Below are 24,449 nucleotides of genomic sequence, written 5' to 3'. Positions count from 1 at the left end.
GTGTGAGTGACTTCCTGGATGCCGTAGCTTAAGGTAGTTAGCCTGATAGCGAGCCGGCATGATTTGTTGGTTGTGACCACGGACGGGGATAACACTGAGTTGTGAGCAAATAACGTCTTGGAAGTGAGTATATTGACTAGAGGGAGACTTCGGGGTTCAGTCGGAGGTGTGCGGGCTGTTGCGATAGTTGCACGGGAAACCTTGGCTGACGGTGTTCAGTCCGGTCGGAGGACGTGCAGGCCGTGTTGACAGTGGCACGGGAGTACTTGGCGGATGGACGGTGCTGCGGGATTCGAGGATGAATCCTTGTTGGTGGGGGAGAATTGTAACATCTGCGAACCAAAAAGTGGAATTTGGGGATGGGTGTCGATCGACACCAAGGGTGTGTTGATCGACACCAGCTTTTCTGGTTCGACCAGATTGTTTTAATTCGCGGTTTTGGGTTGGTTTGGGTTAATTGGTTTGTCTAAACCCAATATATAAAAGGAGAGGCGACTCAGGTCGAGGGTTTTGGATGTTTTGTCGCCGTTTGCAAAAGAAAAGAGAGAAAAGAGAGAGTTTGTGTTCTTTAGATATTTTGACTTGTTCTTGGAGGTGTGTGGTGAGATCTGTTGCTGTGGAAGAGAGGATTGCTGCTGGGAACGAAGGAGAAGCTTCCTAAGGAGTTGTTTCCACTGTTTCTCAACCCAATCTTCCTGCGAAAGAGGTGAGTGCATGACCATGGCTTATCTAAGTCTGAGAATCCTTTGTTTGCTTGATTTGTTGTGTTTGTGGTGTTGTTCTTGTTTGTGGTGGTTGTGTTATGGTTCTTATAGGTTCATGAAGCTTTTGGGTGAGTTTGGGACGGATTGGAGATGATTGGAAACGGAGATTCGTTGATCGGCTTCGAGCAGAACGTATCTGCGGGGTCGGTTTCGATCGACATCAAGTCGGTGTTGGTCAACACAATTCTGGGTCTAGTGTCGATCGACACCACTTTGGTGTCGGTCGACACCAACTTGTGTGNCAATATATAAAAGGAGAGGCGACTCAGGTCGAGGGTTTTGGATGTTTTGTCGCCGTTTGCAAAAGAAAAGAGAGAAAAGAGAGAGTTTGTGTTCTTTAGATATTTTGACTTGTTCTTGGAGGTGTGTGGTGAGATCTGTTGCTGTGGAAGAGAGGATTGCTGCTGGGAACGAAGGAGAAGCTTCCTAAGGAGTTGTTTCCACTGTTTCTCAACCCAATCTTCCTGCGAAAGAGGTGAGTGCATGACCATGGCTTATCTAAGTCTGAGAATCCTTTGTTTGCTTGATTTGTTGTGTTTGTGGTGTTGTTCTTGTTTGTGGTGGTTGTGTTATGGTTCTTATAGGTTCATGAAGCTTTTGGGTGAGTTTGGGACGGATTGGAGATGATTGGAAACGGAGATTCGTTGATCGGCTTCGAGCAGAACGTATCTGCGGGGTCGGTTTCGATCGACATCAAGTCGGTGTTGGTCAACACAATTCTGGGTCTAGTGTCGATCGACACCACTTTGGTGTCGGTCGACACCAACTTGTGTGCTGCGTGTGGTTTCCTGGTTGGCTGTGTTTATTTGTTGTTTGTTAAAAATTGGATCTCAGTTGCTTGTGTGTATAGCCCAGTAGATGGGAGGATTTCCTCACTAAGTATTTGTGATAATACTTACGCATCCTAATTGTTGTTTGTGGTGTGCAAGTATGTGACGTGGAATCATGGCGATGAGGAGGAGGATGATCTAGGGTCTCGTTTGCGTGATGTTGGTTATGTTATTGGGACCTTGTGTAGAGATATGCTAGGTTGATGGATAGAATGGTTAGGGAGGTTATTGTGTTGAGGATGTATCGGTTGTTGTATTATTGGTATGTTTCCGCTGTGCTTATGGTAATTGCTGGTTTAATGAGGTATTGTGGTTTGGTTGGTTTAATTAAGTAGTATGGGATGCTTAGTTATGTATTATTATTATTAAAAAAAAAAAAAAAAACGGGTCTGGTTGTTTCAAGATACAATCGTTTGAATTAAAAAAAAATTATGAAAAGGTGCTACGAAAAATCGCAAATGTTGTGTCAGCAATTGATTTCACCTAATAACCCATATAAACTGCTTTTAAATAGAAGACATCTTTATTACCATATTAAGAAGTCAAATTAAAAAAAACTCACTATATATTCCATCTAACTCTTGAAAAAAAAAACTCTAGTTATTTTCATGAATTTTATATATTTAAAATTAACTAAAAGTTGTAAATTAGATTCGTCATTCCAAAAATCTTTTGTTAAATCAAGAATTGAAGAAATATTTGTACTTTTAAAAGAATGAATGCTAGAGAATAATTTAGAAAGGTGTAAATACTGTTGATATTGAAATTTTATATTATTTTGTGTTCATGGCAAAAAATGAAAAACAGTTCAAAAAGACAAATATATCCAGATTTCAAAAGATATGAATATTCGAATATACACAATTCTACAATGAACAGTTGCAACTTTAGAAAAAAACCGTTATAATGAACAATCGCAACTTTTTGTAAAACACACAATTTAATTTTTCTACAGATTTTTTAAAAAATATATCCAAAAGGTACAGTTTCAAAAACATAACTTTTGGTAGCATTTATTCGGATTGCTATTATATATAGACATTAAATTTTTATATTTAAAATTAACTAAAAGTTGTAAAGTATATTCATCATTCCAGAAATCATTTGTTAAATCAAGAATTGGAGGAGTTTCTTTACTTTTAAAAGAATGAATGCTAGATAATAACTTAGAAAGCTGTAAAAACTGTTGATATTAAAATTTTCTATTATTTTGTGTCATGACAAAAAAAAAAAACAGTTCAAACATATAGATTCCAAAAGATACGAATATTCGAATAAACACAACTCTACAATGAACAATTGCAACTTTACAAAAAAACCATTACAATGAACAATCACAACTTTTTGTAAAACATACAATTTAATATTTTTACAAATTTTTAAAAAAAATTATCTAGAAGGTACGATTGAAAAAACACAACTTTTGGTAGCATTTATTCGGATCGAGTTTAAATATACTGAAAAGTCAAATCCAAAAACTCACTATGTAATCCATCTAACTCTTGGAAAAACACTCTAGGTATTTTCATTAAACTTTTATATTTAAAATTAACTAAAAGATGTAAATTAGATTCATTATTTCAAAAAACTTTTGTTAAATCAAGAATTAGAAGAATTTCTTGACTTTTAAAAGAATGAATGCTAGAAAATAATTTAGAAAAATATATAAACCATTGAGATTGAAATTTTAGTTGACTTTGTGTCATGGCAAAAAAAATGAAAACAGTTCAAACAGACAAATATATATATATATATATATATCAAAAGATATGAATGTTCTAATCAACACAACTTCACATTGAACAGTTGTAACTTTTCATTAATAACCGGTTTAATGATCCATCACGACTTTTCAGAAAATATCCAAAATGTACGATTGAAAATACACAACTGTTGGTCGCGTTTATTCAGATTATTATTATTATATAGATTAAATTCATTGAGAACACTACTATGATGTTATTATGGGAGTTACAAACAATCTTTTATACTTTTCCAACTCCTAAAATTAAAACCCATTTAATTTGAAAAGTGAGTGTTAGTAGGTCCATAATTTGATTCAAAAGTATAATATGTTACACATAGATCGTTTAAAAGGAATAGAAACTTCTAATTCTCAAATAAACTTCATTTTTTTGTTAAAACCAATAAGTATCACTGGATAGCACTTTCAACCTTGAGAGAATTTCACTAACACTATAAACCTTTAAAATGATTTTACTTACACTTTGAACCTTTAAAATGATTTTACTAACACTTTAAACCTTAAAACTAACTTTCATTTTTTTACCACCATAAAAAATAACGGTACCACCATAAAAAATAACGGAATAAATATCGGTCAACGCGAAATAGTTAAACAATGTTGGTTTAATTTAAATTTTAATTAGTTTTAGGTTTTATAAATAAATAAAAAGATAGAAAATAAATTTGTGTTCATCTTCATTGTAGACAAAACGTTTACGACATTACTCTTCAAATCAATTGACTTCTCATCGGAAACTAATGAATCTTCTAAATATATTGTCATCTTCAGTTTTACATTTGCGAAATGTTTTAACCTTACCTCTGATTCTTCATTTTTTTTTGCTTTGATGCATTTTTAATTTTTTTACTAATCGTCATAAATAAATAAATAAATTAAATAAGTATTTAAATCAAACCAGCATAGTTTAACTATTTCACGTTGACAGATATTACTGTTCCGTCATCTTTCGTGGCGGTACAAACAGGAAAATTAGTTTAAAGGTTTAAAGTGTTAGTGAAATTATTTTAAAGGTTTATAGTGTTAGTGAAAATATCTCAAATTTTAAAATGCTACTCAACGATACTTTGAAAATTTAAAATGTGATTTTTCCTTTTATTTTTATATAAATAAAATAATTGAAAACAATGTTAAATATATATATAATAATTTCTAAATTAAAATATAGAATGAAACTCTTACAACACATATGAGATATAACAACATTTGATATTGGTGGGAGAGGAGGAGAGAGAGATTATTTGTAAGATGATAATCCAAATTAGATAATGGAGATGAATCTTTAAAATAAGAACAATGTAAAATATATATCATGTAGTCTCTAAAATTAAAATTTAGCATTAAAAATTTACAATGATATTTCATTTGTTTTTTTTGTAACCCATACAACAAAAATAAGAAATCGAAAACAAAAAAAACATAATGAAAAAATGATTTGAGGTATTGTGGAAGAGAATGAGAGAAGTGGAAGAGATGAGAGAATGTGAAAATAAGAAAGTAAAAGAATGTCAATATGAGAGAATGAGAGAGTGCTTATTTATATGATAATTGATGGAAGTTACATTTAGAATGATGGAGTTACAATAATAATTTATTGTGTTTGAATAAAATTGAGTGGTGAAATATGATTAATGCATAATTTATTTTATTTTCAGTTATAATTTTATTTTAATGTGTGAGTTAAATGTATTGTGTTAATTGGGTCTTAACTATTGTTTAAACAATTAAACAATTAGAAAACAAATAAAAAATTAGAAAGTATTAAATGAAAATCAACCAATAAAGAGAAATTTGAACTCCATCCTTGGAGTTCTGTTTTGTTATCCACATCAACCGTATGACCAAACAATTATGGCCGCTAATCGAGGCTCCAGACTCTCTTTTTTCCAGGATTTTTAAAGGTAGGTATTATAGGAACTCCAATCCAATGGAACCAATTCGGTCATATTCTCCCTCGTATGGGTGGAGAAGTATTGTTTCCGCTCGCTCTCTAGTAAGTAAAGGGCTTATTAAACGAGTTGGGTCTGGGGAATCAATTTCTATATGGACTGATCCCTGGATACCGGCTCAATTCCCGAGACCAGCTATTAGTAAGGGCCCGCTACAGGACCCTGATCTTCAAATTTCTCACTTAATTGATCGTGGCACTAATTCATGGAGGATGGATTTGCTCACCGAGTATTTTGATCCCTTGGATGTTGAGTCAATAGGGGCCATACCTTTAGGGAGTTGTCGGACGGCGGACTCTCTTGATTGGCATTTTACGAAGAATGGAAAGTATACTGTTAAGTCAGGCTACCATACGGCACGGATGGAGGCGACGAGGACTTTCCAGCCTCATGGTTGCGGGCCGAAAGTTACTCCTCTCCTATCTAGCGTTTGGAAGGTTCCGTGTCCACCAAAATTACAACATTTTATGTGGCAGGTATTGTCCGGCTGTATTTCGGTTTCGGCAAACTTGCACAAGCGTGGTCTGTCTTGTGATTTGGGATGTGCATGGTGTGGTGCTGATGAGGAAACAATGAATCATGCTCTGTTTCTTTGCCCACCGGCTTGTCATTTGGGCTTTATCTCAGGTACATGTGGGACCAAATTACTTTCCGATGGGGTCAGTGAATGCAAATTTGGATCATTTTTTGGGTCCTAAGAATTCGGGTTCTCATGTTTCGGCTTTTCCTTGGATATTGTGGTACATATGGAAAGCAAGGAACGCAAGAGTCTTTGAGAATGAATTTGAGCGGCCTGAGGAGATCATTCGGGTGGCGGAAGGCGAGGTGACAACTTGGCAGCAGGCCCAGGAGGGGGTGCGGATGAGGATCTCAATACCAATCAACCTATCTATAACCAAATGCTGAGGACGTCTGCAAGCCCTCTGTCTGTTAGTTATTCAGGCTACCGTTGTTTTATTGATGGATCTTGGAAGGCGGGTGACTCATTTGCAGGCGCAGGATGAGTTTGTACGCAGCTTCAGGATCCGACGCCAATCATGGGGGCTAAGAATTTTCGACGGAGTCTTTCTCCCTTGCATGCCGAAGTCGAAGCTTTCCTGTGGACTATGCGCTGTATGATCGGCCATGGTTTTCATGACGTGGCTTTCTACACAGACTGTTCAAATTTGGTGAAGATGGTGTTTTCTCCTCATGACTGGCCGACATTTTCGACGTACCTCAACGACATCAAGAGTGACAGAGAGGAATTTTCATCTTTCTCATTATCTTTTGTTTCTAGAAATGCAAATGTAAATGCGAATTCTTTAGCACGCCAAACGCGTATTTCTTACACATAATGTCTTGTTTGTAAACAGTTTTCCATCTCATTGGCTCTTCTAAGCTAATCTTTTGTTGACAAAAAAAAAAGAAAAAGAGACCAAAACCTTACTTTTATGTTTCGGACCATTGTGTCAAATGCCCACGTTCTCTGATAAGAGGACAAGGCCAATGATAAATTGTCATATGCGAAGGATTCTTCATACTAAAATTACACCTTTTTGTGATAACGAAGAACGATAGATGTATAAGCATAGCCACCCACACTAGTAACGAAATCAACATTGTGCGTGAGCGTGATTACAAAAAAACAGTCAAATATTATAAGAAATTCAAACAACGGATTGTTGTTGACAACAGTTTCCAAAACTCCCTCATCATTCCTTGATGCTTGTGAAGAGTAAAACAGAGCTCCACCTTCATTTCTTACCCTGTAACAAGTTAGAAATCAGTATATAAGTGGTCTGTCGAATACTATAGGCTCTATGTGATCAGTTAATTATTATAAAACAGAAAGAAAATTCTATTGTCCAGTTGTTATGAAGATAGGTTTGAATTTGGTTTGGTGTTGTAACAATTAAAAGACAATGAGTATTCAGTACCTTAAGGCGAGAAGAACGCCGAGTGGCAGACGTGGATACTGGAGACAGGAGTGGTGAATCGCTAGCTCTTTTCTGTCGCCGATTCACTTGAACCTTAGATCTCCTGTTCTCTGGAGTTGAAATGTTTGTATCAGTGGAAAATGATATAGCTGGAGCTGAATCAGATATGACAGAGGTTTCCTGTTGCAGATGTTCTGAATGTGTTGGCAGCTCCAAGAAATCCAATAAACACACAAGTCTTGGTCATATTCAACTTTATATATATCGAAAACAATATTTCATACTTTTGAGATTGAGGTTATAAAAAGATATGCGAGAGACTATTTACCAGATAAAGTGGATTTCTGAAACTTGTCCCTCATCAGACGAACAAATCTGAAAAAGTCATTGGTTTTATTCAATTCTTGAACCATCCCTTTGATTTCATCCAATTGCAGGTCGCAATCCAATACTGATATAAGACAATGGTCGAACAGTTTCATGTTACAAGATTCTTTTTAAACAATAAAAATTGTAGTTGATGCTATCTTCAAAGAGAAATATATACTCACGTGTGTAGATTTCATTTTCATAGTGAGCTGTGAATGAAAATTCGCGTGTCGGCCTTTTTGCATCAATGTTGGTGAATGTGAATTTCACTCCTGCAAGAAAAGTTGAAACAACAAGATCTTTTAGGGTCAAAGTTGAGAACTAAAGAAAGAACTAGGACTGTTACAAACTCAATTCTCTCTTATTACCATGTCCAGCTTCAACATGAAAACCGAGAGCCTGATTGTACCAAGAGATGGCTCCACTAATATCTGTTTTGTCTTCAGAATTATCCTCAGACATTGACAAAGCTTTATCGGAAAAAAAACAAATAGAAATATGTTAGCCTGGTCTTCAGTGAAATCATGTAACCTCTTAAAGTACCATTGAAACAAAGTCCCAAAAGCATGTAGCTGAATCATGAAACTTGAATGTACAATGAAGTTGAGAATGATATATAAAATCAGTGAAAGCTAACAAAACCTTGCAACTTTTGGGAGATCATTCTCGCATACTCTTCCTTCTTTGACTTCTGTAACTGCAAAGTTCTTCTAAGCACTTCAATCCTAGACTGTCTTGCAGAAATGGAATCCCTTATCCCCATTTGCTGTGCCTCTTTACGGGTCTTCACTATACATCCCAGAAGCGGTAAGATATCCAAACTCAGCAAAACATGATACTGATGCTCTAACAAAAGCAAAATCTAGTAATATATACATACACCAAGGAGAGAATCTTATGATTTAAACATCTTATTTAAGAACAAGTTCAAAGTTTAAAGCTTTTTGAGGTAATGAGATGTGACGGTGGGTGATGATACCTGCCAACACTTTAACGTGCTCATCCTCTGCTTGTCTCAGATCCGCTTTTATACTCGCTAGTTCCGCTATAAGAATCAAATACAAATTCCACAAAACCGCTCAATTTCACCAGTCCGATTCAAATTTTAAAAAACCCTAATTTCACAGAGACAGAAGAAGCTAAACCCAAAAATGTTTAAAATTTACGAGTTGGGTCATACGAAATTGAGTGGGTACTATACGGATTTTGAAAATTTTACCTTGGCTTTGTGCAGTGGCTTGAGCTCGCTCCAGTAATGAGTCCATCGATCTCTGGAAAGGAGAAGCGATGAAGGAATCGATTTTATTACGCTGTTCATCTAAATCTTTCTTACACATGAGTCCCAGAGACGCCATAGTCTTCCTCGTAGTTGTATCTCCACCAGCGATGCTACTAATCTGTTCCATCACCATAGAAAGAGAGAGAGAGAGACTCAATCGAAGTTTTTAGCCCGCCATTTGAATTTGTTTTTGAGTTTCGAAATGCTTCAAAAACGCTAACCACGGAGATTGGAGATGAGAACCTCCAAACGACACCGTTTTTAAATTTGCTAAAATCCAAACTCATTGGGCTCATAGCTATTATCCTCAAAAGGCCCATTAGTGTATGTTTTTTGAATAAATCAAAGTTTATAGAGTAGTTTCTTCTCAATGCAATGTTATCATGACATCTGTAAATGTCGTATATACCTTGACCGTTACAAACTGTACTTAACAATTACAATATCATAACAAATAATATTATTTTTTACATTAAAAGTGAGAAGTTTTACCGTTACACTATTGTGTTAATGTTATTTTGTTTCAACTTACACATTAGTGAGAGTCAAAGACCCTTTTAAGTGCATTAACTACGTACGTTTCGTTTATGCAGTGCATTTTTTTTTTTTTTTTTTAAACGAGAAACCTCTCTTTATTCATAACAAGTTTGTGATACACAAGCCATGACTGCTAAGTCATACAATTTTTAAAACAAGAAATTAATACAGACAGATGCCCATATTAAAAGTAGAATAAAGTTGGTAACCGAATCTTCCGCTTCGGTTAGCTTCTTATCTCTTCACGATAGAACAACTAGCCACACCCATGTTTCCCGCGTCCACGAGTCCCGCGTCCACGATTCCCACGTCCCCGGTTACCCCTTCCTCGAGCATTAGAAGATTCTTGTATCTCCTTAGCTTTGATGGTAGGTTGAACCGGTCTTTCACGCAAAATTCGTTGTCCAGCCGGAGTCATTTGATCCAACATTCTCGACTCAGCGTCCGAATCATCGGACTCCACTGAATCTCCATCTAACTCAAGTGATTCTCCATCTGAAAACGAAGACCCCCAAATGGTTAAACCTGTTGTTAGTCATGACATGTCTTACCTCACGTTCACTAAGAGCATGTTTATGCAGTGCATTGTTCGTCTCTAACTTTTCATACTATGATTTTGCGACATAGGTTGTTACCATTCAAGATCTAAAAAGCTCGATCATAAATATTTTACTAGCATTCATAAATCTTAAGAAAGTGACTTTTCATTAATCTTAATTATTGGTGGGTTTTTTTCTTACACATCATTAAATACTAATAAATTAGAACATTATTTGCCGATCTACCTACCCTCCAATGTTTCTCATTCCTACATTCTTCACCGGCCTGCAATGGCGCCGTAAATATAAATCAGTATTCAACACAAATTAAAATATATGCATGATAACCGAGTGGTCTTGGTCTAGTGGTTTCCACTTGAGGAAAGAGTTGTCCTGTTGGTCTAGGTTAGGGATCAATTCCCCTCAAGTGCGAAAATGCTAGACAATTCCATTTGGGCAGGGGTTTTCACCCGGTCTTTCCCGGACCCTAAGAGGATTAGGGGCCTCGGCCCTGAACCTCCTAGTTAAAAAAAATAAAAAATAAAAAAATATATGCATGATCCATATACGTAATATATATAAGAAGTTATGAGTTGTATATATTACAAATGAGGTGGAGAGCCACACTTCTCGTGGAGACATTTACGGAGACAAGGGGATTCAGGGACAGTGATGCGGCCACCACATTGGTCGATGCACATTTGCTTGCATGTCCATCTTAATCTTACTGCTTCTCCTTCTCTTATGGTTATGGAGGCCATCACCATCACGATCACTATCATCATCATACTCCGTTTCGTCATCTCCATCTTTTTAAGTTATTTTTCTTTTGATTCAGATAGAAGATTATGTACGTTTTTTTCTTCTTTGTTAGTCATAGTTGTGTGTGTAATATATATATATGAATGGCCAAAAAGTTAATTCTATAAAATTCAAAGTTTGACTAAACGATAGAAACAAGAAATATTCATTTTAATATTATCCTTTATAAGTTTTATTTATATATACGAAAAGTACATGCATGAGATTGTGCTAGAAAAGAAAGAAATCTAGTTGGACAATTGAAGTTTAATACTTTAGACTACAAACGAAATGGAGAAACAAACAAGTATATAATATACTTTAGCAAAAAAATATTGGTTTTGATGTTAAACCGTACCTTTAGCAAATTTAAGGTAACATTCGATGATTAAGTGGATTTTGTGAAATGTAATGTTGTGGAAACGCAAAGTGTGTGTGTATCAATGGTGAGATACGAGAAGATCAGAGTGCACTAGCTAGTTTTTAATGGGCCTCGCCAACTCAAGATTTGAGAAACAAGACCGCGTTTAATCAACTTAACAGTCAAACCGATCCTGCATTTAAGTTACACTTTAACTATTCAAAAAAAAACGAATTTGAATGTAATATTTAAAGTTGGTAATTTAATTCAACTTGGTCAAATACTTGAATGTTTGAACAATGCATGCTACTTTTTAGTTCATATATATTTTTGTTTGAACAATGCATGCTATTGATTTAATTTTTGTTTTTTCAAATGTGTGATTTAGATTTTTATAAAATTATGTAGTAAAAATGAATTATGATAATTTTTAAGTGATGGTGGTTACTGTTTGTACGTGAAAGTTAGTTGGTCTAATGAAATGATTTAAATGTGTAGTTAAAATGGATTACCGAAACTATATAAATAGTGCGCTTGTATTTTTGTTTATTTTTTGAAGAGATCACAAATGGATATATTAAGGTGAAAAAGTAAAAATCTACCTTGTTATACGTAAATGATTAAAAGCATAGCAATTAAATAAATTTCAACAATGTTTTTAGATCTTGTGACATTTTGATTTGATATATATATATATATATTTTTTCTAAAAAACTCAAACAATAAATCGGTGGAACCAAACTGAACTGAATCGTTGTATATTAAAATCAGTAGCAACAAACAAGCCAAGAACTCATCTAAACATCAAAGTGCTTATAAAGCAAGATTTTTATCTTTGATATCTATATATGTTTTTGGTCTAAATATCTAAAATAATCTATTCTCTGATTCCGTGATTCTGTGGAGCCTTCATCCTGCTTATATAGGAAACAAAAAGTAAAAAGACCATGTCAATTTGCTTATAAATAATTATATCCAAATAAGCAAATCTATATGAAAACAAAAGAATAGTAGGAGTATATTACTTAGAACGATAAACATTGGTAGGAAGGGAAGGAGGACCGCAGTTATGACCTCACCTATTATGGATCATCAGCCTTGACCTCACCTATTATGGTTCCGACCAACACCATCATCATCACAACCATCAACGTTACCTTCATCACCCTCATCACTTCTTCTTTTAATTTTTTTTTTTTTTTTTTGTGTTATTATGTATTTGTGTTATGAATTTATTAGAGAATAGAGTGAATGACCCCTTTATTTATGGTCTTAAACCACCAATCAGTTATTGATTCTCAGTCATAAATATTTTGGGGGTCAAATATATATAATGTTTGGGGTCAAATATATATAATGTTTTCTTTATCTGTATTAATATAAAAGTAATAATATATCTCTACAATATAGTAGTATTATTTTGGGGTCAAATATATATAATGTTTTCTTTATCTGTATTAATATAAAAGTAATAATACCATTTTGAGAAACATATATATCATGAATTAAATTATATATCTTAATGCCAAATTTTTGTTTAAAAAAAATAAACAACCTCCATATATAATCAGATAATCTACACCAGCAGTCCAAAAATGTTGGCTTGGAAAATGAATAAAAATACTACTATTTTGGAAAATGAATAAAATAAACAACCTCCATATATAATCAGATAATCTTCACTACTGTGACTCCGCCCTTCTTATTAACAACATGTACCGGACTAACCCAATTGCTGTCAGAAATCGGATAGATAATCCCATCATTCAGAAATTTCATAATCTCCTTCTTGACAACATCTTGCAAATTTGGATTCAGCCTCCTCTTGCTCAATAGATGTCTTAGCTCCCTCCTCAAGATGAATCCTATGCATACATACACAAGCATGAAGAAATTCCTGCAATATCATCAAGAGAATAGCCAAGAGCTTTGCGAAACTTGCGCAGCTTGCTTAGCAGTAAGGTGAACTCTGCGTTGTTTATCAGGATAAGAAGAATTTTCACCCAAGAATGCATACCTTAAACCTGCAGGAAGTGACTTGAGATCAAGCTTTGGAGCTTTCTCAAAACTCCAATCTGAAGATTTCTTAGCTTGTGAAGAAGTACTAACCAATTCCTCTTGTGCAACCAACTTCTTCACTTGCTCATTATCATCAAGTAGCTTGACATACCCAGCAGAAATGTCATCTAGATGCTCAACCTCTTCAACAGAAGCAACCAATGCTCTCTCTAATGGGTCTTCAGGATGCAGCTCCTTGAATACCTCTTCAGCAAGATTAGACAAGTTGTCTACATAGAATGTCTAACCATCAATGGTTGGCCTCTTGACCAGCTTATCCATATTAAAATGCATTTGTAGATCACCAACATTAAAACCAATTTGCCCCTTCTTGACATTAATTATAGCTCCAGCAGTGGCTAAGAATGATCTTCCTAGGATAAGAGGGTCCTTAGGTTCTTCTTCATACTTTAGTACCACAAAATCAGTAGGTATCAAGCATTCACCAATCTTAATTGGAACATCTTAAAGAACACCATCAGGAATACAGATTGACCGATCCGCAAGGATTAGAGTGATCTTGGTGGGCTTGAAATCGGTCATTCCCAGACTGAGAGCTACTGATCTTGGCATCAAGTTGACACTATAACCAAGATCACACAGGGATCTAGCAAATCTGTTAGTGAAGATAGTACAATCAAGAACAAAACTACATGGATCAGGAAGCTTTTTTGGGATCTTGTTCTGGATTATAGCACTGACTTGAGCTGATATCATCATGACTCCCTACTCAGCATTCAAATCCTTGGTTACCATTCTCTTGACATATCTCCTAAGCATTGGAGAAGTCCTAACAACATCAATCAAAGGTAGCTCAACAATAAGCTTATCCATGATGACCTTGCATTTAGCATCATCTAGCTCTTGTTTGGACTTCCTTGGATTCTTTAGGAAAGGAATCTTGTGTTTGTAGACTCTTTCAGCAATTGGAGTGGAAGATGTGGCATTCTGAGTTACTGTTTGTGACTGGTGTCGACCTCCACCCATGTGGTGTTGGTCGACGCCATCTTCTGGTGATAGAACAGTAGCTTCGGGTAGTGATGGTGTCGACCGATGCTCTGTAGCGTCGGTCGACGCTGGCTCAGCAGAAACATCCTCATCGACGTCTACATCAATTAACTCATGTAAATCATCAGATTGAATCTTCTGGGGTATAGGATGGAGTTGTTTACCGCTTCTCAAAGTCACTTCATTGCATGAGTGCTTAGGATTTGATTCAGTTCTCCCAAGGAGAAATCCCTCTTGCCTTTTGACGGACCTAGCAGTTTGTGCAACCTGATTCTCCAGCTTCTTGACATGAATGTTCAAAGCTTCAAATTTGCCATTAAGCTCAGTGTAGACATTATCAAGTTTTCCATTGAAGGTCACTGTTCATTTTCTCCTGACCTTTTAAAAGCTGCTCAAGCATAGCTTCCATCTTACTACTTTCAGCTGTCTTAGAAGGAGGGGACTGATATGATTTATTACCATAAGTCCTTGTGTACCTGCTACTCTGTTGCTGCTTCTGAGAGTCAGACTTGGGTGTGAAACCATAAGAATTGCCCCTGAAAGTTACTGCGCTGGCTATTTCCACTGTAAGGCCTGCTTCCTTGCTGATTACCAAACTGTTGACCTTGATTCCCATAGACAAAGTTGACATCCTCTTCTTCATTCCCTTGCTCAGGTTCTGGTTCATAAGTTTCAACTTCAGCAGCAAAGTGAACTGATTTCTTACCAACCAGGAGATTGTGAACTGGATCAAGCTTAGCATTGACTGAAGCCAGTTGGTTTGCATCAAATCCTCCATTTAATCTCTTTCTTTCAGCATCAGCTCTTTTAGTACTATTGCTGGAAGCCAGATTCTCAATCAAATTCTCAGCTTCATCTAGATATCTTGTCTTGAAATTTCCATGGCTTGCAGCATGCCAACATCTAAAGCTAACTGATACTCCCAATCACACCTTTTGAAGAAAATACTCATTAATTGAACTCTTGAGAAACCATGGTGTGGACAGTCCCTCTTATAGGCTCTGAATCTCACCCAAGCTGCCTTGAAAGCCTCATCTGGTCTTTGCTTGAAAGAGGACAACTTGACTCTTAGCTCATCATACATTGCATCATCATAGAAATAATTGAGGAAAGCCACCTTGATGTCTGGCCAATTTGTCAATGAACCGGGTGGCAACTGCTTCAACCATTGAGATGCTTCTCATGCAAGTGAGTATGGAAAGAGCTTGCAGTAGATGTAATCTTCAGCTACCCCATTGGCATTGATATTGGTCACCAGATCTTCAAAGTGTTCAATGTGATCCAGAGGTTTCTCATTGGGGAGGTTTGAGAAAGGTCGTTGCCCAACTAGCTGGAAGTATGCGGGTTCCAGCTTAAAATCATTCCTTGGGAATAGAGGTGGAACAATTGCAGAGCGATTCTCATACATCAAATCAGCTCTATTGAAATCTGCAATGATCCTGATTAAATCCCGGTTTTGGTCCTGTCTTCGAACTGGGTTATTAGCGTGGTTGGCAGCTCCACGTACATCTGCTGGAAGAGGGTGTCGATCGACACCCTGTTGGCATCGGTCGACACCAACGTTCTGTTCCTCAGCGACAAAGACTTCAGCAATTATGTTGCCTTCCGCATCAAGCTTTTGGCCTTGCTCATTGCACAAGTGGCCCTCTTGATCCCACATAACTCCAGCCTCATCAAATCTCAGAATGACCGGATTGACCATCTTTGCTGATTTGGCTGCTTTTCGGTTTTCACGCTCTCAAGTTTTCCTAACTCTTGGTTTGAAAGCTTCACAACTGGACCAGTCTTGTTGTTCCTAGTGTTAGGCTTAGGAGGCATACACCTGAAACACAGAAGAGAAGAAAAACAAAAGCGTGTTAGTAGAAAATAAAAATAAAAATTTAGACGAAATAAAAAACGCAAATCTAATGGTAGATCAAAGAGTCGCCGGCAACGGCGCTGGCTGTTTCTGCTGAGCCAGTCGTTGTAGTATAGTGGTAAGTATTCCCGCCTGTCACGTGGGTGACTCGGGTTCGATCCCTGGCAACGGCCCCAAAATTTGATATGCTCAAATTAAACCCTGGAGCTACTCTCTCAAATTAAGAGATCATTGTAGTACTTAGGGGTCGAATCCACAGAGACTCAAGATCAAACACAATAAATTATAGAGTTTTATGATTACGCTAAACAGATTAATTTGAATTAAGAAAAACAATGCAAAATATTAAATAAAAGTGTTGTAAATTCAGAAGATTAAAAAGCTAGGTCTAGGGAATTTCTCAGGTAATTATGAATTATCAAATCAATAAATTAATTAGGATTCAAGCAATTAAAAATCAGATCTAGAACTCTAAACTCTATTGTAAAATAAATCAGTTCTTACTATATTTATAATCTAAATTTAAAACCATAAAATCCAAATCTCTTTGTAAAATTCTAGGTTAAAAATCAGCTTTAAAAACAGGTTTAGATTGTTCACAAAATTACTAAATCAAATCTCTTTGTAAAAAGTAATTTTGCTCATCAATGGTTTTTTCAGGAAAGTTAATTATATTCTCATATCAATTTATTTTCCTAAGTTATTAATTCTAGATGGCCAATCAAGGATTAATATGAAGAACTACTAGAGATGAAGATCACAAAAGATAATAAATCCTAAATAAACAGATCTAATAAATCGTAAAAACCCTGTGAAAAACCCTAAACCTAACAAGCAAACTACTCAGACATGTTTAATGAAGAACAAGACATAATTCTGAATAACATGCAATAGATATTGAAAAGTAAAAGAGGGAGTTTAGAAATCTTCTCTCTACAAAAGAATTCAGATTCGTCTCTCCCAAAAGCTCTCAATATCTCTCTCTCAAAAATCTGCTTTGAAAATAACTTAAAGATTTCTAAAACCTAAAAACACTATATTTATGTTCTAAAACACGTCAAGAGCTTGTGTTGCAATTGTGGAAAACTTTGGGTAAATTTGTAAAACTTCCAAATTTGAAGATTTGAGTCGGATTGCATTGGTGTCGACCTCCACCCATGTGGTGTCGGTCGACGTTGTTCTTCTGAGCAGACTCCAAATCGACTTTCTTCGTTTAAATGCTCCAAAATGATCCAAATTGCTTCATTCCGCTCCATCCATGCCAAAGTTCTAGAAAACCTGTGAAGACTAAAAAACATCCTAAAAAACAAATCAAGAAACTCAAAAATCACATTTATATCATAATTAAAAACCGTAAAAATCATCATATATCAATCAGAGTGCACTAGCTAGTTTTTAATGGGCCTCGCCAACTCAAGATTTGAGAAAACAAGACCGCGTTTAATCTACTTAACAGTCAAACCGATCCTGGATTTAAGTTACACTTCAACTATTCAAAAAAAAACGCATTTGAATGTAATATTTAAAGTTGGTAATTTAATTCAACTTGGTCAAATACTTGAATGTTTGAACAATGCATGCTACTTTTTAGTTCATATATATTTTTGTTTGAACAATGCATGCTATTGTGTGATTTTTTTTTAAAATGTGTGATTTAGATTTTTATAAAATTATGTAGTAAAAATGAATTATGATAATTTTTGAAGTGATGGTGGTTACTTTTTGTACGTGAGAGTTAGTTGGTCTAATTAAATATTTTAAATGTGTAGTTAAAATGGACTACTGAAACTATATAGATAGTTTGCTTGTATTTTTGTTTATTTTTCGAAGAGAACGCAAATCCCCTATATATTAATAGAGAAACATTCTTGCAAAAAATGCTGATGTGTCATCGTTAGAGAGCTCGAAACACATTTTAATAAATTAACCTCATTAGTTAATATTAATTACATTTATGCCATTATAGATTTAAATCAAATTTCGTTAGATAAATCAAAACCATTTGTAGCCATTTAATTTGAATCTCTATTATTTTACTATATTAATTGGGAAGTACAAATATAAAACTAACCTTAAAATATGTAAAATATTCCATTCACTTGCCATTAGAAAACTTTAAATTAATCTTTATTAATTATTAATAAACAAAAAAAGTCATTAACACATCAAATTAAATTAAATCTACAAAAGTAAATAGAATCTATTCGAATCTAAACTAATTTGTAGTTGAAAAGAAAAATATTATTAAAAATTAACAGCTAAGATTTTTAAAATATAATTGAATAAAATATACAACTACAAATTTTATCAACATTTTTAACCAGCCCAAGTTAAAATTTTTATTAAAAATCTAATCGAATAAAATCTATATCAGTTCTGTTTAACAGATTAGATTTTAGAAATTAATAAATAACATAATATCAAAATAAATTATTACAAATTTTCATCAAAAAAAAAAGTTCAGCCTGCGGTTTTCCGCGGGTTAGTACCTAATACTTCTTTAAAAAACAACAAAATATATTTTTTTAAACATAATAATTACTCATGATTTATTAAAATAAATTTCATACAAATTTTTTCACCACGTTAAAATTATTTTCGACATTCAAATATATATTTCACGGGTGTTTTACACAAAATAAACACAAATTTAAAGAAAACAAACAAAAAATTTATTTACATATTTTGTTTTATACAAACTAATCTTAGATTCAAAATAATAATTTTAGTCATAATAATTTTATTTAAATTGATTTATATGCACTATGTGCGGGTTGTTACCTAGTAGATACATTAAGGTGAAAGCAAAAATCTACCATATTATTTGTAGATGATTAAAAGCATTGCAATTAAATAAATTTCAACAATGTCTTTAGATCTTGTGACATTTTGATTTGATATATATATATATATATATATATATATATAATTATTCTAAAAAACTCAAACAATAAATCGGTGGAACCAAACTGAACTGAATCGTTGTATATTAAATCAGTAGCAACAAACAAGCCAAGAACTCATCTAAACATCAAAGTGCTTATAAAGCAAGATTTTTATCTTTAATATCTATTTATGTTTTTGGTCTAAAGATCTAAAATAATCTATTCTCTGATTCCGTGATTCTGTGGAGCCTTCATCCTGCTTATATAGGAAACAAAAAGTAAAAAGACCATGTCAATTTGATTATAAATAATTATATTCAAATAAGCAAATTTATATGAAAGCAAAAAGAATAGTAGGAGTATATTACTTAGAACGATAAACATTGGTAGGAAGAGAAGGAGGACCGCAGTTAAAAAAGATGCATTGGCGAACGCAATTCTTATCAGGATTATCAAAGCACCTGTGCACACACCGTTTCACACAATCCTCATGTGAGTACTCCTCAGCCTTGACCTCACCTATTATGGTTCCGACCAACACCATCATCATCACAACCATCAACGTTACCTTCATCATCCCCATCACTTCTTCTTCTTTTAACTTTTTCTTTTGTGTTATTATGTATTTGTGTTATGAATTTATTAGAGAATATAGTGAATGACCCCTTTATTTATAGTCTTAAACCACACCAATCAGTTATTGATTCTCAGTCATAAATATCGTATTAGTAAGTTGACCAAAGGAATGTAGTATTATTTTGGGGTCAAATATATATAATGTTTTATTTATCTGTACTAATATAAAAAAATAATACCATTTTGGGAAACGTATATATCATGAATTAAATTATATATCTTAATGCCAAAAGTTTTGTTTTAAAAATAAAATAAACAACCTCCATATATAATCAGATAATCTACACCAACAGTCTAAAAATGTTGGCTTGGAAAATGAATAAACATACGAAGCTTTTTTTAATATTTTTAGTCAATATTAAAGTTCTTATTTTTATCTACCAGTCTAAAAAAAAAATTCAAGTTTTGATTGAAAATTTTCCAATAGTGTAGTGGAAAACTTTCAATTTAATTCTTAGAAAATAATTACTAGTATTCATTTTCCACAGTAACAAGAAATTTGAAACATAAGAGAAATAACGTTCTTCTTAGTTGTAGAAAAAAGTTTGGTTTTCTTAGAAAAAGAAAGAAATCATACGCAACATATATATATATATATATAGGGAATAATATTTACAATGATTTTTTCGTTTTCTTTGATCCATTTCCCTTTTGAACGTTTTGACTGCTCATAACGAGGATAACATGATATATTTACCCCTGATCCCTTTTTTAATATATTTTAGCAAAAAACTATGGTGTTTCACATGCTATAAAATCCAAAATCCAAAACTACTAAAGTGCAGAGAAGTTAAACATGTGTTGGATAATGAATATTATAATGATACAATCATATAGTTGATAGGTTTTTGATGAAAGTTCAAAAGCTAAAAGCGTAGTCTGAAAATAAAGATCTCGAGGAGAACTAAATTTACAACCCTTGTTCATATATATCGTCTATCACCTAGGAGGAGAAGAGATAGGAACCGGTCTCGCATCTGTCTGTCCACCATTGAAATTATCCGAGATGCTGCGTTGGGTGAGTGTCCATGACGTCTGGAGTTCCGCTCGCGCCAGATGGTGTAGATGGCAGTTTGAAAAAGGTAACGAACCGTGAAGCACTCAAGACGATCATGCCATTGCCCGCAAACTGAGTTAAGAAGGGAGGACCAGTTCGTTGTGTACTTCGATTTGAGGATGTTTCTTGCGGTAGCTCCCCAAACCTCTGAGCCAAAGCTACAGGAGAAGAAAAGATGGTTCCTAGATTCCAGAGCACTATTGCAGAGGACACATGTACCTGAAGCTCCAGTATTCCATTTGAGTATGCGGTCCCCTGTTGATATTCTGTCTTGCACAGCAAGCCAAGTACAAAAGGAGAACTTTGGTGTGGCCTGCATGAACCAGACCCCATGATGCCAAGGCACGATCGTTGCTCTTGTGCGTGTATGATTCCACGTATCTTGAGTATTAAAAGTTGCTCTGTAGACATCATTCTTACCATTATATGGTGAACAAATCAATAGATATCGCCAGTTCGCCACCATCGTCTAACAAAGGTAATAGTATAATATTACTCTAGGAATGTTGAAAGCTTGTGTCTCGTACTAGTTCAACTCCTCGCATCATCTGTCAGTTGATTCTAAATTTGATTGTCAATATATTATGAGGATATATAATATAAATTTCATCATGAGAGTTTGATTTAAGAGATTTGGTTTTCTTTTTTAATCCCAAAAACATGATCACAAATTTGAAATCCAAAATGCTGTCGTCTGCATACGCGTGGGAGGAGACATATACAGTATATATATCTGAGAAGAAATTGCGCGAAATATATAGATTTAATCAATAGTACTCATTGCTAATTTTAATGTTTACTTAAGTAGAACTGTAGAACTTACTTTATTGATTTAATTAACGATTTGGGACAGAAAAAAATTATGCATCAAATATTTAGTCAATGTTTCCGTTGTTTATACTTTTTGGAAAACTTTTTGTATGAATTATTCCTTAAAGCCAAAATTTAATGTTTTCATTTAAATGATGCTTTTGATCACCTTACAAATATATCAATAACATTCTTCATGTTTCTACTCTCTGATGTTTCTCATTCCTATAGCCTCCACCCTGCAATATCCCCATATAATTAAACCATTGTCACTTTTCTATACACACAACACAAGAAAATACATTCATATGTGAATAGTTGTTTCAAAGACAAGTGTTTTTTTTTTCTTTTTTCTAGTAAAACGAAACACAAGTATTCAAGTTTGTGTTTTTACTTACTAATTTAGAGATCTTGGTGGAATTGCCACATATGAAATTGAGCAAAATTTTGTAAAGAAATAGCCCATAATGATATCTTTATTTTTCAAAATATAATTTCTATATATCAAAATATATCTTTAGTATAAACGTAAAACATAAACTAATATTTTGTGTTTAAGTTAGTTTTATAATATATTTGTTATATAAACATCTCTTACGGAAAAGCATAATAATATGAAATTTAAACAGAAAAAATAATAATAACTCAAACTCAATGTAATAAGTAGTGAAGAGATTATTACTGCAATGATTGAGATGAATGACTTGGTGGTTTGTGGCAGTGCTCGCGAATACATGGGTCGATACATGTACTTGGAGGCACATAAAGGCCACCGCACTTAAGCTCGCACTTGGTCTCACATGAAACTCCTTCTACTTCTCTTCCCATGGTTGCTATTACTACCGCCACCAAAAACATTAATACAATGCATTTTCTCATCGTCATTTCTCTCAAGTCTTTTTATTTTATATAATAGTTTATGTGTATATATTTGTTCTTTAAAAATTTGTATGTACGTATATATATATACACAGATGAAACAAATGAGCAAACCTTGATTTGGTATATTATGTTCAATTCGGGAACACTATAGGGGAATAAGGATTTTAGAAGATTTTAGTTTTCTTCCAAATCTGTTATTCAATTTGTGATTTTAAAATCTTTTGTCATATTCTATGTAAAATCATTCAAAATAACTCACAATATCTTGTTATTCAATTAAGAATTTTTAAAAATCATATCAAATCCACTGTTATTCAAACTTCACAAATCTTTTTTAAAAAAAATACTGAAAACTGATTTTGAAAGATTTTGGATATTTTTTTACTTGAAAAATAGGAATGAACAAATAACACCTCTATTGAAGAATTTGAAAAAAGAATAAAAAAAAAACCACCTAAAACATGAATTAGAAAAATATATCATCGTTNTTAAAAATTTGTATGTACGTATATATATATACACAGATGAAACAAATGAGCAAACCTTGATTTGGTATATTATGTTCAATTCGGGAACACTATAGGGGAATAAGGATTTTAGAAGATTTTAGTTTTCTTCCAAATCTGTTATTCAATTTGTGATTTTAAAATCTTTTGTCATATTCTATGTAAAATCATTCAAAATAACTCACAATATCTTGTTATTCAATTAAGAATTTTTAAAAATCATATCAAATCCACTGTTATTCAAACTTCACAAATCTTTTTTAAAAAAAATACTGAAAACTGATTTTGAAAGATTTTGGATATTTTTTTACTTGAAAAATAGGAATGAACAAATAACACCTCTATTGAAGAATTTGAAAAAAGAATAAAAAAAAAACCACCTAAAACATGAATTAGAAAAATATATCATCGTTCTTCACACTCTCAAAAACTGGGTTTACAAAAAACATATCATCGTTCTTCACTTTTCATTTCCAGAAAAGCCAAGTGTTTACTTTAAACAAGTCTCAACGTTCCTATTAGCTTTGAATATCAAATTATTAGGGTGCGAAAAAGGTTATATAACATCTTCTTCTTCCATGCGAATTTTCTTGTATCAAGTTCTCAAATTTTTAGTGTTAATCCATGTTTCACAAAGAGAATTTTTGGACAGAGTCGTTTACAAGCTCATAAGATCATATGACCAATTGGAAAAGTAACTATTTTATCAATTTGATTTTATGCATCTGTAAATAGCTATCATCAATTCTGTAAGATAAGTTTTTGTTATATTGCTTCGAAGGATTATTAATAGACCACTGTTATATCTTTGACTTTCTTTGAATTAAGATTTACTTTGATATGTTTTTATCCCATATAGTATAAGAAGATATGTACATTTTATATTGATAAAACTGTTTTAGAAAGTACCAAAATTATTTTCGTATAAGAAAATAATAATAATATAATCTACTTAACTGTAAGTAAACTCTTTAGAGCACTGTCTGCAAAATACAAATTAAAAAAAAGACTTTTAAATAATTGTTGTTACATAATTCGTATGAAACTTAACAAAAGTTTATGAGTCCAAACATTTTAGATAACTGAAATTGTGAGTTACATCTATTAAATTTTCTTGTATTAATTAACATTTTATAATAACATCATTTTCATATAAACTTCAATTTCCCACTAAATTGGCTAGTTTGAACTAATCATTTGTTGACAAAAAATAAAATAAAATAAATAAAACTAAAACCGAAAGAAAAAAGCTAGCATCGTTTGAATAACAATACGTAGAACAAGATCAAAAATTAATCCTTGATATTTTATGATTAATAATTATGTTTTACCGAATTATCTTTTTGAAGCTAAATTCCTATGATGTTTTAACAAAACTTTCTGAAATGTCGATGAGATTACTTTTATAAAAGAGGAATTTGATTTAAAAGGACATTTTTTCTTCAATTTGTCTCATTATGCTTTCTACGCTAAATTTGTCATTATGCCTAAATTACCCTTTAAAAAATGAAACTAATTTTTAAGCAATTTTAAAATTTCAATCACCTAAAAACAAATTCTAGAAATAAGAAAGAGGTTACGATAAGGTATTTTTGATGAAAATTTGGTGTTTTAACATTGAAAAAAAAATATTCTG

At 33.5% G+C, this 24,449-nt stretch overlaps 4 protein-coding genes across 6 annotated transcripts; all 4 read right to left on the bottom strand.

Annotated features, from left to right (window-relative positions):
- LOC104780634 (kinetochore protein spc25-like) lies at positions 6,853–9,086 on the bottom strand. Of its 3 annotated transcripts, none has more exons than XM_010505145.1 (8): positions 8,816–9,086; positions 8,576–8,641; positions 8,239–8,442; positions 7,965–8,066; positions 7,779–7,868; positions 7,556–7,678; positions 7,228–7,439; positions 6,853–7,056 (listed from the first exon to the last, which is right to left on the bottom strand). In XM_010505145.1, exons 1-8 carry the CDS (start codon positions 9,006–9,008, stop codon positions 7,045–7,047), a joined length of 1,002 nt encoding a protein of 333 aa, XP_010503447.1. In that variant the 5' UTR covers positions 9,009–9,086; the 3' UTR covers positions 6,853–7,044. The 3 variants fall into 3 exon arrangements, with proteins under 3 accessions (XP_010503447.1, XP_010503448.1, XP_010503449.1); XM_010505146.1 differs by having other exon boundaries at positions 7,228–7,421; XM_010505147.1 differs by having other exon boundaries at positions 8,239–8,385.
- LOC109132679 lies at positions 10,101–10,788 on the bottom strand. The gene is made up of 2 exons (XM_019244687.1): positions 10,558–10,788; positions 10,101–10,237 (listed from the first exon to the last, which is right to left on the bottom strand). The coding sequence occupies exons 1-2, from the start codon at positions 10,758–10,760 to the stop codon at positions 10,198–10,200; spliced, it is 243 nt and encodes an 80-aa protein (XP_019100232.1). The 5' UTR covers positions 10,761–10,788; the 3' UTR covers positions 10,101–10,197.
- LOC109132678 lies at positions 19,105–19,545 on the bottom strand. The gene is made up of 2 exons (XM_019244686.1): positions 19,291–19,545; positions 19,105–19,178 (listed from the first exon to the last, which is right to left on the bottom strand). The coding sequence occupies exons 1-2, from the start codon at positions 19,503–19,505 to the stop codon at positions 19,142–19,144; spliced, it is 252 nt and encodes an 83-aa protein (XP_019100231.1). The 5' UTR covers positions 19,506–19,545; the 3' UTR covers positions 19,105–19,141.
- On the bottom strand, positions 21,560–22,330 carry LOC109132680. The gene is made up of 2 exons (XM_019244688.1): positions 22,108–22,330; positions 21,560–21,664 (listed from the first exon to the last, which is right to left on the bottom strand). The coding sequence occupies exons 1-2, from the start codon at positions 22,308–22,310 to the stop codon at positions 21,628–21,630; spliced, it is 240 nt and encodes a 79-aa protein (XP_019100233.1). The 5' UTR covers positions 22,311–22,330; the 3' UTR covers positions 21,560–21,627.

Source organism: Camelina sativa, chromosome 4, assembly GCF_000633955.1.
Source record: "Camelina sativa cultivar DH55 chromosome 4, Cs, whole genome shotgun sequence".
NCBI classification, from domain to species: Eukaryota; Viridiplantae; Streptophyta; class Magnoliopsida; order Brassicales; family Brassicaceae; genus Camelina; species Camelina sativa.
Note: the sequence above shows the minus strand (reverse complement) of the source record. Positions and strands in the feature narration are given on the sequence as shown.

Coding starts and splice junctions, on each gene's coding strand:
- LOC104780634 (XM_010505145.1), bottom strand. CDS start 9,008: ATGGTGATGGAACAGATTAGTAGCATCGCTGGTGGAGATACAACTACG. Junction 8,443..8,575: donor GCACGTTAAAGTGTTGGCAG/GTATCATCACCC, acceptor TGCTTTTGTTAG/AGCATCAGTATCATGTTTTG. Junction 8,067..8,238: donor GATCTCCCAAAAGTTGCAAG/GTTTTGTTAGCT, acceptor TTTCCGATAAAG/CTTTGTCAATGTCTGAGGAT.
- LOC109132679 (XM_019244687.1), bottom strand. CDS start 10,760: ATGGAGATGACGAAACGGAGTATGATGATGATAGTGATCGTGATGGTG. Junction 10,238..10,557: donor TGTGGCTCTCCACCTCATTT/GTAATATATACA, acceptor GCGCCATTGCAG/GCCGGTGAAGAATGTAGGAA.
- LOC109132678 (XM_019244686.1), bottom strand. CDS start 19,505: ATGGGGATGATGAAGGTAACGTTGATGGTTGTGATGATGATGGTGTTG. Junction 19,179..19,290: donor ACCAATGTTTATCGTTCTAA/GTAATATACTCC, acceptor CTATATAAGCAG/GATGAAGGCTCCACAGAATC.
- LOC109132680 (XM_019244688.1), bottom strand. CDS start 22,310: ATGACGATGAGAAAATGCATTGTATTAATGTTTTTGGTGGCGGTAGTA. Junction 21,665..22,107: donor CATTCATCTCAATCATTGCA/GTAATAATCTCT, acceptor GGGATATTGCAG/GGTGGAGGCTATAGGAATGA.